Below are 17,279 nucleotides of genomic sequence, written 5' to 3' on the forward strand. Positions count from 1 at the left end.
GACTTAAAAAATAAAAAGACAAACCATATTCATGAATACAACAGCTTCAAGCCATTTTACACCTTTCAGACTGGCCAAAATTTGAAAGACTGCTAATAAGTCCTGGTGAATACATGGGAAAATGTAAACTTCATCTCAAACTGCTCATGAGAATGTAAGTTAGTACAACCTAGAAGGGGAAAAATCCAATTATTTAACAAAGTTGAAAAACTTCTGTATCAATCTGAAGAACCCAGCTGGGGACAGAAACAATACCAGTTATTTTTTAATGAAAAGAGCTTATTATAAAGACTTTTTAGCTAGTCGCAGAGTTACTAACCATGTAACTGAAAAGATAGGGAACATTAAAATTATCGTGGCGATAGCAACTACAGGAAGCAGCTGGGCTAAGGTAACAAGGGAAGAAACTGGAATTGAAAAGTTGGAGGAGTAATGTCATGTGGGTGGGACTCACACCTCTAGGGAGGTGGCACCGGCCAGCGGCTGCCAGCCTCTCTGAGGGGGTGGGAGGCGTACCGTATATAGGGGATTCCGTGGGTGATGGAGATCTACAACCTGGATTAAACTACCGCCCCCAGGAGGAACTGCTGCTGGCCAAGGGAAGAAGTAACACTGGGCTGACACTCAGATGAACAGGGAGCTAACAGGAAGGGGGAAAAAAAAGAGCAGGTCCCTTCTTCCCTTTAGTATCTCTTATTGGCAAGACCCAACAGGAAGAACATGGCAAGACAGAAACATGTTTTGTAGAGTCACAGCCCAAGCACCACAAAACACAGTGTAGAAGGGGGATGTTAGAGCGAGGGCACAAGAGCTGAATCACTTTAACACTGCCTACACACTCTATGACCCATCAGTTCCATTTTTAGATTTAGACACCAAACACAGACACGATACAAATGTCTTGCACCAAGAGAATGGAGAGAGAAATGAATGGATCATACCTATATTTATCCATGTGGACAGACCCTGGAGAGGTAACATTTCATGAAAGGAGCAAGCTGCAGAACTTTCAACACCGTGTGATACCATTCACGTAAAGTTTTTAAAAGCAATAGGGTATTATATATTGTACAGTTCACACTATACACACAAAAATTCTCAGGGTAGATGACAAATCCTCAATGTTGAAAGGAAAACCTTAACTTTAGAAGAAAGAATAGGAGAATATTACCACCCTGAATCTGGTCCATATTCCAACCTAAAACCTCAGCAGAAGACTTAACAAAATTAAACAACCAGGCACAGTCCATGAGGACATATCTGTAACACACATAACTGAAAAAAGATTTCTATATTCTCATATAGTAAAAAAACAAAGCCAATGGACACTTAAGCCAAGAAGTAAAAGAGAAGCGGCCCATTAAAAACAATGAGCAAAGGATAGAGCACTGTCAGTGCACAAAAGAAAAAACTGAAATGGCCAATCAACAGACAAGAAGCTATGCCACCATACCATAGGGAAATGGGAAATCCAAATGAAATGAAAATGACAATGAGCTATCCCCTAACAGGAACTGGGATGTATTTTCACACCAGTGTAGGAGCCAAACTGTTACAGGCGTACTTTGGGTGCAGGGTGACCAGATGACCCAAAGGGCTTGATCAAATGGTGATGGGAGTCTTCACAAAGAAGCTTTCTCCATTGTACAAGGCAAGGGCCGGCCTACGTGGGTTCTCTGATGTTCTGTGAGGTGTGCTTTCCGGCAAAAGGCTTTCCCACATTCCCGACATTCAAAGGGTCTCTCTCCTGTGTGAATTCGCTGATGTTCAATGAGGCGCACTTTCACGTAGAAGGCATTTCCGCATTCGCTACATTCGTAAGGTTTCTCTCCCGTGTGAGTTCTCTGGTGTTGACAAAGGGATTTCTTCATACTAAAGATTTTTCCGCATTCGCTACATTCATAGGGCTTCTCTCCTGAATGCATCCTCAGGTGTTCAATGAGGCGTGCTTTTACGTAGAAGGCGTTACCACATTTATTACACTCATAAGGTTTCTCTCCTGTGTGAATTCGCTGATGTATCCCAAGAGATGAGTGTACCCTGAAAGATTTCCCACATTCATTGCACTGATAGGGTTTTTCACCTGTGTGAGTCCTCTGATGATTATTGAGAGTCATTTTCATTCTGAAGAATTTCCCACATTCACCACATTTATAGGGTTTCTCGCCTGTGTGAATTCTTTGATGTTGGTTTAGGGATTTCTTTGCACGGAAGTTCTTCCCACAGTCCCCACATTCGTATGGTTTCTCCCCTGTGTGAGTTCTCTGGTGCTGGGTAAGGGATATCTTAACTCGAAATGTCTTTCCACATTCACTACACTCGTAGGGCTTCTCTCCTGTGTGAGTTCTCTGGTGAATCATGAGGGTTGCCTTCTCAGAAAAGGTTTTCCCACATTCGGTACATTCATAAGGTCTCTCTCCTGTGTGCGTTCTCTGATGTAGAATGAGTTGTGACTTCCTGCCAAAAGATTTCCTACATTCGTTACATTCAAAGGGTTTCTCCCCTGTGTGAGTTTTCTGATGAGCAATGAGGTATGACCTTGCACTAAAGGTCTTTGCACAATCTGCGCATTCATAAGGTCTCTCCCCTGTGTGTATTCTCAGATGTTCAATAAGGTTTGATTTCCGGCAGTAAGCTTTCCCACATTCGTGACATCCAAAGTTTTTTACCCCTGTGTGTGCCTTTTTAGGACCAACAAAGCCTGTTTTCTTGTAGAAGATTTTCCCGTAACCATTATATTCAACAGCTTGGTCCAAAGTTTGAATCTTCTGATGCCGGAGGTCATTATCATGCCCGAGGGCATTACCCCCAACAGAACTGTTGTCACACAGCAGTGAGAGAGATCCTTTAAAAACAAATCAGATCACCTTTTCACTTAAAACTCAACAACGGCTTCCCCTGTCACAGTATCAAATGAAAGTGCTGCATAAAGTCTATTAAAAAAATGCTTAACAGAGCCTAAAAGTCTCTACATGATTGGCCCCCAGCTAACTCTCTTGATTTTGCCTCTCACCACCCACTGTTAAGTTGCACTGGCCTCTTTGCTATTTTTAGGATATACCACTCAGACCAGACCTGACACGTACTATCCTCTCTACCCAAAATATTCAAAATCTCCATGGTTCTGTCTCTCTCCCATCACTGACATTGGCGGACTCATGTTAACCTCACCAAAGAGTCTTCCCTGAGCACATTCTCTACAAGCACAGAACCATCACTAGCCAGCTTTCATATCTTGCACTGATTTTCTTTTTACCACCAAACATGATGTATTTGTCTCTGGTCCCTTTCCCTCATCAGACTGCAAGCTCCAGGAGATCAGAGCTGTTAGTTCATTCGCTGCTGGACCTCCACACCGTGAACGTGACCAGATTAGAGCTGATACTCATTTAAGATTTGGTGGAACACTAAATGAATGAATGAGTGAAGGCCTGACAACAGAAGGCGTCCCAGGCAACAGAGGGAAGGAAGGCAGTTTCGAATACTAAAGAGAGGCAGAACAGCTAAGAATGTCTGAGATGAGGCAGACAGGGATAGATAAGAATGGCAGGTAACTACAGAAATCAAAACAAAAGCGCATGGAGCCGTGAGCGTGAGCATAACTGGCAGGTGTGATTTAGGGATCTGAAGTGCGCAAACCTTACGTGGCCTCCAGTCATTTCCAAAGCACGAGGGCCTCTAAAAAGAGATTACCAGAGAACACCTCCCAGAGTGTTTTGACCTGCATTTCTGGGCTCTTATTTCCCGTTTCCATGTATCTGGCTACTGCACACTCACCTGGGTAACCAGGGCCTGGGGATTCCTCCTCTAATATCCACAGCTCTTCTCCTCGCTCCAATTTGAAGATCATCTCTGGTTTGGCCACGCAGAGGCCTGTTAATGGGAAATGGCACAGGACATGGGCCAAGTTGTCTGAGCTTAGGGCCTCTGATGGAGGAGGAAGGTGCATCTTCGTGAGCTGCACAAGGAAGGGGGCCCATTTAAACCTTTCACTGGGGGGAAGCGACGACACACACACTTCCCGGTGCTCCAAACTGATCAGTCACCTGTGACCCCTGCATCTAGAACTCGAGCATCATCAAAGTCTACAAAGGCTGCACACATCCCAGTAACCAAGACAGGACACACATGCGACCGGGAGTGACATGGGAGATAATCCTCACCCACAGACGCCAGGTTGCTGTAGTTCTCCAACATGACATCCTTATGCATGGTCCTCTGAGCGGGGTCCAGTCTGTGCCATTCCTGTCGGGTAAAATCCACAGCCACGTCCTCAAATGACACAGATCCCTGTAACAACAATCTGCAAGGATCAGAATGGGACACACAGAGAAGATGTGTGGGAACTAATTCCACGGAACACTAATGTAATAAGAATTAACTAGGAGTTGGGGCGCATGGGTGGCCCAGTGGGTTGAGCCTCTGCCTTCGGCTCAGGTTATGATCTCTGGGTCCTGGGGTCGGGTCCCGCATCGGACTCCCCGCTCAGTGGGGAGCCTACTTCTCCTTCTGCCTGTCCCCCTGCTCATGTTTTCTCTGACAGATTAGTAAAATCTTTTTAAAAATAAAAAAAAAGGAATGTGATGGAGTGCCTGTTCTCAAAGACCTCATGCTCCAATAAAGAAACTTGTATATAAACACATTCTTGCCAGGTGCCTGGGTGGCTCAGTAGGTTAAGCGTCTGCCTTCAGCTCAGGTCATGATCCCAGGGTCCTGGGATTAAGCCCCGCATCGGGCTGCCTGCTCAGCAGGAAGCTTGCTTCTCCCTCTCCCACTCTCTCTGCTTGTGTTCCCTCTCTCACCATCTCTCCCTCTTGTCAAATAAATAAAATCTTTATTTTTTAGCACACGGAAGCTGTGCTAGACAAGTGTGCAGGGTGCAGCGGGCTTTCACAAGGGATGGAATGGGATTCTACTTTGTGTTATCAGATTCAACTCGATTCAGCTTTATTTGGGGAGACAGAGCTTTGAATCCCTAAACAAGAATACAATTTCCCCCCACAAACATGGGGCAATCACATAAGAAAAGGCAGGAAAACATGAAACACACATGGTGAGTTAGGGAACCTCACATAGAACAGTGTGACGGAAAACGGCACTTCAGGCTACAATGAAATAAAGGCTGTGGAGACACTCAGGGGCCAGAGAGTGGAGGGAATTTGCAGCTCTTTTTCCCTACACATTATCAGTCTCGAAGATATTTGACTGCATACACCATCAGAATATTTTCTGACCTTTGCACAATATATTCATACTTCTAAATTATATAGAAGTACTGTCAAGTGGGGGGAAAGCACAGAATATTAACTCCCAGAAAAATGGCGTGAGCAGATGGGTTGGGGCTGGTGGCACATTTGAGATTAGCAAAACAAGAGAGATACTAGGCTGGCAGAAGGGGAAATTAAAATAGATCTTGGACCTCAGCTGGAGTGTTTATGACACATACTGATAGACATCCAGCTGGCAGGTGGGTATATGATTCTGAAGCTCAGAAGAGAAGGCCAGGATAGGCCAAGGCTTGGGAGGCAATCACATTTCAGTACCAGCTGAAATCACCAGAATAATCTGGACAGCTAAGAAAAAAACAAAGAGCTTGAGAAAACAAGTACTGAGTCAGCAGGGACACCAAAAGGGCAGGAAGCTTGAAGGAGGGTACTGTGGGACAGAGAGAATGGGAGAAGTCCTGTTTTTTTTTTTTAATGCAATCCTGCCCCAAAGTCAGCCCCAGAGTCAAAGCCACAAGCTTTGTAGAAGCAGACACCTCGCACTCTGAGGAAGAGAAATCTTTTTCTTTAGCAAGGATAATAGTGCTCTGAAGAGGGTGGAAAGGAGAGCGCCTGGGTGGTTCAGTCGGTTAAGCGTCTGCCTTCGGTTCCGGTCCTGATCGCAGGGTCCTGGGATCAAGCTCCACATCGGGCTCTGTGCCCAGTGGGAAGCCTGATTCTCCTCTCCCACTTCCCCTGCTTCTGCTCCCTCTCTTGCTGTGTCTCTCTCTGTCAAATAAATAAGTAAAATTAAAAAAAAAAAAAAGCGACTGCCTTCGGCCCAGGTCATGATCCCGGCATCCCGGTATCGAGTCCCGCATCAGGCTCCCAGCTCCATGCGGAGTCTGCTTCTCCCTCTGACCTTCTTCCCTCTCATGCTCTCTCTCACTCTCTCTCTCTCCCTCAAATAAATAAATAAAATCTTTTTTTTTAAGAGTATGGAAAGGATCCACATTGCCTTTTCTCTAACCAGCCCCCCCACTTGGCCCTGAGGGTAAACACAGTTATAGAAAGTGAGAGCCAAAGTGGAGAGATTAAAGCCCTAACTCTCCAACCAAAAGACCATGGAGGGGACCGTGGGGGAGCGGGATCGTGGAAGGGGGGAATTGCTCTAATAAAATAGCCTAGAATACATGAAACAAAACTAAAAGAACTGGAAGGAAAAAATGGGCAAATCCACATTTACAGCTGTTGACTTTCGACACTTCTTTTACTAATAAAAGTAACTAGAAGACAGAAAATCAGCAGGGATATAGAAAAACTGAACATCAACCAACTGACTTTGCAGAGCATTCCACTCAAAAATATAGAAATTAATTATGTTTCTTCAAACACACATGGAATATTCACCAAGCTAGAACACACCCAGCATCATAAAACAAACCTCAACACACTCCAAGGCCCGTTGGGTCCCAAGGAAAGTTGACCTGGAACAACCAACTCCGAGATATATTTTAATAAAACAATTAGAATTTAGAGACAAGGAAACTATTCCCTCAGGGCCTCCAGGCAAAAGATGAAATAACTCCCAAGACAAGATAATTAAACTGGCATCAATTTCGCAAGACACAAAGCAGTAGTAATGTAGCACTTTCAAGAAAGTGAAGGGGGAAAAGTACCATCAAAGGCAATCCGATGCTTTATACTTGATACTCTTCAAGTATCGAGGCTATCAGAAGAACAGCTGAGTGGGTCAAAACACTGGTGCCCTCCCCAAGGAATTTCATAGAGCTGCACCATCCAACTTGGTAGCCACTAGACACATGTGGTTATCGAAATTTAAGTTTTGATGAATTTAAATGGAGTAACATAGGAAATTCAGTCTCTCAGTCACATCAGGCATATTTCCAGTGTTCAGTAACCACATGTGGCTAGTTACAGTCCTGGACAGTAGAGACCCAGAACATGCTCATCGCTGCAGGAAATGTTATTGGCCAGCCCTGTACCATCCAACCAAAACCAATGAATGGGAAAATTCTGGCAAAAGCCTAACAGTGAGCATTCCATATACTAATTGTAAAGCTATGACTAAAACAAGGTCGAAAGACAATGTATAAACTTGAAGTTGTCCTGACAAAGTAGAAGAACAAAGAAAAAATGGAAGAATAGAAAGAAAAAGAGAAAAGATGAGTAAGGTCACTGACTTCTATATAGGCAAAGCTGAGATACAAATTAGATGTTATCAAAGATTAATAAGGAAAAAAAGGTAGGGCCATCTGGTTGGCTAGGTTAGTGGAGCGTGTGACTCTTGATCTAGGGGTTGTAAGTTTGAGGCCCATAGTGGGTGTAGAGATTACTTAAAAATAAAATCTTAGGGGCACCTGGGTGGCTCAGTGGGTTAAAGCCTCTGCCTTCCGCTCAGGTCATGATCTCAGGGTCCTGGGATCGAGCCCCGCATCGGGCTCTCTGCTCGGTACGGAGCCTGCTCCCCCCCTCTCTGCCTGCCTCTCTGCCTACTTGTGATCTCTCTCTCTGTCAAATAAATAAATAAAATATTTAATAAAATAAAATAAAATCTTAAAAGGTAAACAGGTACAGCCGTTATGGAAAACAGTATGGAGGTTGTTCAAAAAATTAAAAATAGAACTATATGATCCGGCAGTCCCCCTTCTGGGTATGTATCTGAAGGAAGTGAAATCACTATCCCAAAGAGATATCCGTGTTCCCATGATCACTGCAGCATTATTCACAATAACCAAGATATGGTCCATCGGTGGATGAAGGGATAAACACGTGGTTTATATATACAACCAGATTGATTGAGTCATGACAAAGAAGGAAATCCCACCATTTGCAACAAATTAGATGAAACTGGAGGACATGATGCTAAGTAAAATGAATCAGACAGGGGCACCTGGGTGGCTCAGTTGTTAAGCGTCCACCTTTGGCGCAGGTCAAGATCTCAAGGTCATGGGATCGAGCCCTGCATTGGGTTCCTGCTCATCGGGAAGTCTGCTTCTGCCTCTTCCTCTGCCTGTTGCTCCCCTTGCTTATGCTCGCTCTCTCACCCTCTCTTGCTCTCTCTCTCTGACAAATAAATACATAAAATCTTTTTTTTTTAAGGAAATGAATCAGAGAACGTCAAATACTGTATGACCTCACTAGTATGTGAAATCTTTCTTAAAAAGGTCGGACTCATAGAAGCAGAGAGGAATGTTACCAGGGGGATGGGGGAAATGAGGACATGTTGGTCAAACAATACAAAGTCAGTTGTGTAGATGAATAAAGTCTAGAGATCTATGGGCACCTGGCTGGCTCAGTCAGTGGAGCGTGCGACTTTTTTTTTTTAAAGATTTTATTTATTTATTCGACAGAGATCGCTTCTCGGCCTTTTGGCTAAGATCAAGTGTATTTATTCGACAGAGATCACAAGTAGGCAGAGAGGCAGGTGGCGTGGGAGGAAGCAGGCTCCCTGCGATCCCAGGACCCTGGGATCATGACCTGAGCTTTAACCTACTGAGCCACCCAGGCGCCCTGGAGTGTGCGACTCTTGATCTCAGGTTGTGAGATCTACATCCACGCTGGGTGTAAAGATTACTTAAAAATAAAATCTTTAGAGATCTAACATATAGGCATGAAGAACATACTTAATAATACTATATTGAACAACGGAAATATGCCAAGAAAGTAAATTACGGGTGTACTCATCACACACAAAAAAATGGTAACTATGGGGGCGCCTGGCTGGCTCAGTTAGAGGAGTGTGTGATTCTGGATCTCGGGGTTGGGAGTTCAAGCCCCATGGAGGGGTGTAGAAATTACGTAAATAAATGCAACTTTTTTTTAAAAAATGGTAAATATGTGAGGAAATAATATATTTATTAGCTTAACTGTAGTAACTCATTTAAATATGTATATCAAATTATCTTGTCATATACCTTAAACATATACAACTTTTGTGAATAAATAAGCAAATGGAAAGAAAGGAGGGTTTACTAAGGGTACTATAAGAAGTATTAACACGAAGGGGTGCCTGAGTGGTTCAATCGGTTCAGTTTTGGCTCTTGATTTTGGCTCCAGTCATGATCTCAGGGTCGTGAGATCCAGCCCTGCCATGGGCTCCACAGTGAGCATGGAGCCTGCTTAAGATTCTTTCTCTCCCGTGGGGTGCCTGGGTAAGCATCCTACTCTTGGTTTTGGATCAGGTTGTGATCTCAGGGTCATGAGACTGAGTTCCACCTTGGGCTCTGAGCCTTCTTGAGATTTTTTCCCCCTCCCTCTCTCCCTCTGCTCCTACCCCCACCCACACTCTCTCTCTCTCTCTCAAATAAATAAATGTTTTTTAAAAAAGATTTTCTCTCTCCCTCTCCCTCGCCCCCCCACCGCCCCACTCACACCCTCTCCCTCTCTCTGAAAGAAAAAAAGAGAAGTATTAACACAAAGGGAATTACCAGCATAAAAATACAACCTTCTTAATTACCAAAAAAATTTAGAGGAAACACTCAATAAAGAAGCACAGTGAATATAACATACACACAGTTATTAATCAGAAGAGAAAAATGAAAGTATTGAGACCAAACATATTTGTATTGTTTCTATCATCAAACTATAACAGAAATAACTGTTAATGGGCTTACCTCACCTGTTAACGAAAAAAAGATTTTCAAAGTGCCTCACAAAGCAGAGCCCACCAACGCCGTGCATAAGAGACATGTTTAAAACATAGTCATTCCAAAAGGCAAAAATTAAAGAGAGGGACAAAGATTTACCAAATGAAAACAATATAAAAGCAGGGATAGAAATCCTGATGCCAAAGTAGAATTCCAAAAGCAATTATATGAGCCAAAGGAAGATACTCTGTAATGTTAAACGCCCCCTCCAAAATGAAGATTTGACAACAAAGATACGTGAAAATACCTATGCACAAAGTTACACAGCAAAAGCCTCTATAAACCGAAACTATAGGAATGCAAGAAACAGAAGCATTCTTTAATGGGAGACTTTTAATATACCACTCACAAAATGAGACAGGTTAAGTGGACAAAAGAATAAGCAATGATACAAAGGACCCAAGCAACATAATTAATAAGGTGAAACTTTTGGACCTATACATATTGAACATTACAGATCATACAAAATATAGTCTTTCTCAAGCACACATAGGATATTCACAAAAATGGACCATATAGTAGGGCACAAAGAAGATAATCTCAGTAGGTTCCTTAAAATAGAAATGTGACAAATGCCAATCACAATCAGTAAAGAAATTTAACAGTTAGAAATTGACAAGCTGATTCTAAAATTCATATTTAAAAAATGAAGGGACCTAGATAGCCAAAGCAATTTTGAAAAAGGAGAAAGAAGTTGAAGGGCTTATATTATCTCATTTTAAGACTTATAAAGCTACAGTTCTCAAGACAGTATGGTATTTTTTCAAGATACACATGACACAAAATAAAGTTTAGAAATAGACCTGCACATACATGGTCAGTTGATTTCTAACGAAGGTGTTAAGGATATTCAGTAGAGAAAGAATACTTTTAACAAATGGCCCCAGAAAAACTTCAGAGCTTGGATAGTCATGCCCAAAAAACTTCAGAGCTCCTGACTGCCTTGGTGGGTCAGTGGTTAAGCATCTGCCTTTGGCTCAGGTCATGATCCCAGGGTCCTGGGATCAAGTCCTGCATCGGGCTCCCTGCTCCATGGGGAGCCTGCTTCTCCTTCTTCTACTCCCCCTGCTTATGTTCCCTGTCTCACTGTGTCTCTTTCTGTCAAAGAAATAAATAAAATCTTAAAAAAAAAAAAAACTTCAGAGTTCCTGAAGGATCTTACTCAACTGTAAAGACTTCTTATCTCCAGAAGGTAAGGAGATTATGAGGAATTTTCAAAGTAAAATTTTTGTATTTCTGGTCATTTAGTTAACGTGGTGTCTATCAGGTTTCTCCATTATAAAGTTACCAATTTTCCCCAAGTCATTAATGAGTAATCTGTGGGGATGTAACTTGAGACTAAATATTTTGTTCCTCATTAAACTTTCATCCAGTAGCTTTGGCACTCATCAGTGATGCTTGCTTGGCTCGATTATTACTTTAATGATTTCAAAATGCTTATTTTTCTAACTCTCATTCTTTCCACATTATTAATTGGCATTGGACATTAAGGAAAGAACTTTCCCTGTCTCCTCTTCCTTCATTTATTATCAATATGGACTCACGGTTTAGCTTGGTCTCCAACCAGATTCAACACCTAGCTGCACCCAAGACCGTATGCACACGTGTGGGTAAAATGGCCAGGAGGGCAGAGAAGAAACTTCTCTGGGACTCTGTCATGAAAAAATAATGAACTTGATTCCAAAATCTGCTGGCGGAGTCCTAACAGGGGCCATAGTTAGATAAGGAGGATACAGTTGATGGAATTAAGGTGGAAGGTTGGATGAAAATGGGAATGTCTGAATGGACTTTTTCTGAAAAAAAATTTCTGAGATGGATATTGTGTCTAACGAGGGAATACTTCTCCTCTCTAGTATGGTAACACAGAAGGAATAGAAGTTCATCCTTTGGGCAGTATTAATTGTACATGATAACTGAGAATCTTCAGAATTGCCCAAGCCTACACAAGTTGTTATTCTTGATGGACAAAGAGATTACTGCTTTTAGTTAATGGCATGTTAGAAGTTGGAGTGCTGGTCCAACAGATTCTCCTAGAACAGCCTTGTGTGACCTGTGACAAAGGTGGATGGCACAGGAAGACTAACAGCAAATCATCAAGGTTTACATAATTTAGTAACACCTTCTAGAATCAGTAGCTTCTGATATGGTTTCAATAGTGGAAAAACAAAGAAAAGAAAGGAGATTAGTTCTCAGTGACTGATCCTGCAAAGGCTTTTTCTTCTATCTCAATGTAGGTAAAGAGTCAGTGGTACTTTGCTTTCACATGGGGAAGATCCCAATTTCCATGCACAGTACTACCACGGTGTTCTCTGAATTCTACAAGGGATTTGGACTTGATCCAGATCCCAAGGACAATAATACACTACACTGATGACATCATGGTAAAGTCTGAAACTGAAATTCAAGCCAGGACTGACAGACTCGCAATAGCAACACATGGCGAACAGAGGGGAGTAGATAAATCCGACGAAAATCCAAAGGCCTCCTCAGATGGTGAAATTCATCAGAATATGCTGATAGCAAGAGCAATCCATGATATTCCACAATGAACTCTTGCTGGACCACGAGCATGGGCGAGAGCCAGAAACTGAATGGAACTTGAAAGGAGCCAGAAACTTCTGTCATTCTCAGAAGGTCAGGAGGCCTCAGGCCCTGCATAAGGCATGAGTGATGAGATCTAACCTTCTTCCTGAAAGGAGGATTCTGTGGTCACCAGGTCAACCGGCACAGGCATTTCTTTAATATGATGAAGATCAGGGATCTAAACTTACCTGCAAAGCTAGAGAGGCACCATGTGCCCCCACTGGGATGGCAGGATTTTCGGCAATCACTGTGTGCAGAGTCTATAAATCGAAGAGCAGGCCAAATACTAAAATGTCGTCTGTTCACAGGACCCACATGTGCCCGGCAGCCCAAGGCTTTGCTGTGGGAGCAATGACTCTTGCTATGGGCTAAGGAATTCTGGGCAAAGCCCAAACCTTAGAAGGAGGGAGGCTGTCTTGGTCTTGGAGGGTGTAGTTGCTTTACCTAGACATCTCATCTTGATGTTGAATGCTCATGTTGAAGGTAAGTCATTAGAGTGGGTCAGACAATAACACAGTGATTTGAATATTGGCTTCCTTTCTTGCAGGCTTCATCGGTCTGATGACCAAAGTTATAGGTGATGAGTTCACGAACCAGGTCGTTCAGGGGAGTCAAATCAGCACCCCAAAATGTCACTTTTTTATTAATAGTTTTTTTAAAGATTTTATTTATTTGACAGACAGAGACCACAAGTAGACAGAGAGGCAGGCAGAGAGAGAGGAAGGGGGAAGCAGGCTCCCTGCTGAGCAGAGAGCCCGATGCAGGGCTCTATCCCAGGACCCTGAGATCTTGACCTGATTCGAAGGCAGAGGCTTTAACCCACTGAGCCACCCAGGCGCTCCCAAAATGTCACTTTTATAAGTACCTGTTACTGGTATATTTACTTTCTTTTTTTTTTTTTTAAGATTTTATTTATTTGACAGAGAGAGGTCACAAGTAGGCAGAGAGGCAGGCAGAGAGAGAGGAGAAAGCAGGCTCCCTGCCGAGCAGAGAGCCCGATGCGGGACTCGATCCCAGGACCCTGAGATCATGACCTGAGCCGAAGGCAGCGGCTCAACCCACTGAGCCACCCAGGCGCCCCGGTATATTTACTTTCTTAAACTCTTCTGGTGAAATCAGTTCTAAAGAGGACAACATTCCAGTCCTCGTGCACTTCCAGTCGCTGCAGAATATCATGTGCATTGGACGTTACATAGGAATCCGATTTATTCCAGTTAATTTAACCTTCTTCTGTGTGCTCTGTAGACTGAGGGAGTACTTTGCTTTTAAGGCTGGTTAGCTATTGACTCCTCTCAGAACATTGCATGGAATGTAACATTCTAAGCCTCCCCACAAGTGAAAATATGTGGATGTGTTTCAACCAAACCCAAAAAGCTGACAGAAGAACTGTTCAGAAGTAGAAATATTTATTTCAGGATCACACTTGCAAACATGAGAATAACTCACTTATGGATCCCAGTGTAGCCCTTCTGTAACCGCAGAATTATGTTTATGCTGCTGCTATATTAGAATAATTTGTAAAGGGCACCTGGGTGGCTCAGTGGGTTGGGCCTCTGCCTTTGGCTCGGGTCATGGTCTCAGGGCCCTGGAATCGAGCCCCACGTCGGGCTCTCTGCTCGGCGGGGAGCTTGCTTCCTCCTCTCTCTCTGCCTGCCTCTCTGCCTACTGTGACCTCTCTCTGTGCCAAATAAACAAATAAAATCTTTTTTTTTAAAAAAAGGAAAAAAAGAATAATTTGTAAATGTCATCTTGAAATAGAAATACGTATTTTGGGGTGCCTGGGTGGCTCAGTCAGTTAAGCATCTGCCTTTGGCTCAGGTCATGATCCCAGGGTCCTGGGATCGAGCCCCACATCAGGCTCCCTGCTCAGCGGGGAGCCTGCTTCTCCCTCTGCCTCTGCCTCTCTTTCTCTCCATCTCTCATGAGTAAATAAATAAAATCTTAAAAAGAAAAAGAAATACGTACTTTAAGTGCTAATGCAAAGGTAAATGAAAAACACTTTTTAAATATAGAAGTTATGTTTATTTTTCCCATAAGAATCATAAATGTTAATGAGTTACCTATAATGGAAATGATTAATGACTCATGAGCCAGCTGGTTTGGTCAGACATTATACACAGACTTCGGTATACTCCAGAAGGTGTTATTGAACTTGTGAAATTCTCTCGTCTAACCTAAATTTACATTCCACGGTCATAATGTGTAAATGTAGTCTTACTAGAGTAACTGAACACATAAACAAACAAACAAACAAACAAACAAACAAAAAACCCAGAAACCTACTGTTGCCTACCACTGGTACTAAGCAAAAAACACAGCGCCTGATCAGGTTATCTGGATTTTGCAGGATATTTGTTTCATATCTGTGCATATTGTTAGCGCCTATCTATAAAATTACCCAAATAAGGTCATATTTGAATAAGATCCTAAAAAAAAGTAAGCCATCTCAACTGCAAAAAACAGTAGCTCGTTGTACGTGTGTGGGTATGGGTGTGGGTGTGGGGTGTGTGGTGAAAAAAACATATTTAGAATTAGCCAGCTGGACCCAGTTTTGATGCTCCCATTTTTGCTGGCAACATCCAAAGCACCACAGTCAGGAGCCGTCGAACATATGACTTCTTCTCTCCATTGGGCCTGATCAGGATGTTGATGATCTTGGCTCCGTCAATGTCATAGAGCTTCCTCCCAGCCTGTGTGATCTGCTGCTTGTTGGCCTTGACGTCCACAATGAACACAGGTGTGTTGTGGTCTTTCTGTCCTCTTCATGGCTGGCTTGGTAGTCAGGGGGAATATGATGACGGCACAGTGGTCAAGTTTGTTTCTCCTGGGGGCGATCTTTTGAGGCTACTTAGGCTGCCTTCAGAGACGCAGAGTCTTGAGCCGTCAGAAGTTACGTGACAGGCAGATCTTTTTTGTGTGTGACTGGATGCCTTTCAGCACTACTTTCTTGGCCTTCAAGGCCACCGCTTTGGCTGCAGCTTTGGGAAGGGCAGGAGTTTCCTTACTAGCCTTCGGTACCATCTTAGTGAAAGGGAACCGTGGCTCTCTTGATGCCTTTGGCCATCAGGATCCACACTCATATGATTCTGGAACCATCCACAACTTGGGCTAATGAAGGCAGGAGCCCAGGAGGCTCACGAGCAAAATTACTGCGGTGATGGGGATGGAGGTTATGTACGGACCCAGCAACATGGGCTTCCACTCACCAAGGCTGATCTGGCTCCAACCACAGCCACGTGCCCAAGGTGCTAGTCGCAGAGACCAACACTGAGTCTCTGATATGGCAGCATTCTCTGGGGTTATCACCCACCGACCTGGTGGCGGCATGACAACACCGGACCGCTCCCGTCATGGAAAGGGGAGCACGTTCTTGTTACGGGAATAGACAGTCACTCTGAATATGGAGTTGCTTTCCCTGCACACCACGCTTCTGCCAAAACTACCATCTGCAGACTTACATGCTGCCCTACCCACTATTGTGGTATGCAACACCACGTTGTTTCCGACGACGGAATTTACTTCACGGCAGACGATGTTCAGCAACGGGTCTGTGCTCGTGGAATCCACTTGTCTTACAGGGTTCCCCACTGTCCTAAAGCAGCCAGCTTGACAGAATGGCGGAACGGCCTTCTGAAGACGCAGTGGCAATGCCAACTAGGGGGTAATGCCTTGCAGAGCTGGGGCAATGTCCTCCGGGGGGCTGCATGGGCTCTGAACCAGCATCTAATACATGGCACTGGCTCTCCCATAGACAGGAGTCGCGGCTCCAGAACTCAAGGGGTGGAAATGGGAAGTGGCACCAGCCACTATTACCCATAAGGACCAACTAGCAAAAATGTCCCTTCTCGTCCACCATGTGACCTTATGTTCTGCTAGTACAGAGATCTCTGTTACAAAGGGATGAATGCTTCCACCAGGGGACATAGTAGTGAATCCATTTCCCTGGAACCTGGGACTGTCACCCAGCCGCTTTGGGCACCTCATGCGTCTGAATCAGGCTGATTGAGTCTGACTACCAAACAGAAATTAGGGTGAAGTAAGGAGGTATATGCCTGAAACACAGAAGGCCCCTTGGGCACCTGCGTGGTGGCTCAGTTGGTTAAGTGTCTGACTCCTGATTTCAGCTCAGGTCTTGATCTCAGAGTTGTGAGTTCAAGCCCTGTGTTGGGCTCATGCTGGGCTCCGAGCCAAAAAAAAAAAAAAAGGCCCCTTAAAGCATTCTATTGTGCTCTGTGATTAAAGTTAATGGAAACCTATACAACCCAATTCAGGCAAGACTATTAATAGCCGGACCCTAGAGGAATGAAGGTTTGGGTCACCGCACTAAGCAAAGAACCATGACCCACAGAGATGCTCACAGAGGGCAGAGGGAATATGGAATGGGTAGTAGATGTATTTATAAATACCAGTTATGACTACATGACCAGTTACAGAAATGAGGACTAAAATTTTTATGAGTATTTCTTCCTTGTTTTGTTATGAACATCTGTATAAGACAATTATTTTTGCTTTGTGCCCTCCCTTAGCCTCTTATCACCCAACATAAAGTCTATGCATAATGATTAGCTTTACATCACAGTATTTAAGTTATGGTATATCAAGGAGAAGAGTAAACACCACTCAATGACTTTGCATCCTCTTCTGAGGAAATAATTGGCCTGTTTTCGGTTGTACACATGTACACGTTGAACAGAAGGACAACCCTGTTATTCTCTTTATTTGGGGACTAAGCGTAATGTCAGGTGATGCGTGTGGAAGCCAAGTTGACAAGGGGTGGACTGTGATGGTCAGTTTCACAAGTCAAGTTGGCTAGCCATCGCCC

The 17,279-nt window shown here is 43.7% G+C and overlaps 1 protein-coding gene and 1 pseudogene across 1 annotated transcript; one reads left to right on the plus strand and one right to left on the minus strand.

Moving 5' to 3' along the window:
- Positions 1 to 1,563: 1,563 nt before the first annotated feature.
- Positions 1,564 to 4,212, minus strand: ZNF157 (zinc finger protein 157). The gene is made up of 3 exons (XM_044234737.1): positions 4,047 to 4,212; positions 3,778 to 3,873; positions 1,564 to 2,845 (listed from the first exon to the last, which is right to left on the minus strand). The coding sequence occupies exons 1-3, from the start codon at positions 4,210 to 4,212 to the stop codon at positions 1,623 to 1,625; spliced, it is 1,485 nt and encodes a 494-aa protein (XP_044090672.1). The 3' UTR covers positions 1,564 to 1,622.
- A 7,196-nt stretch (positions 4,213 to 11,408) lies between these two features.
- LOC122896658 lies at positions 11,409 to 12,857 on the plus strand (annotated as a pseudogene).
- The last annotated feature ends 4,422 nt before the right edge of the window (positions 12,858 to 17,279 follow it).

This window comes from Neovison vison, chromosome X, assembly GCF_020171115.1.
Source record: "Neovison vison isolate M4711 chromosome X, ASM_NN_V1, whole genome shotgun sequence".
Taxonomy (NCBI): domain Eukaryota; kingdom Metazoa; phylum Chordata; class Mammalia; order Carnivora; family Mustelidae; genus Neogale; species Neogale vison.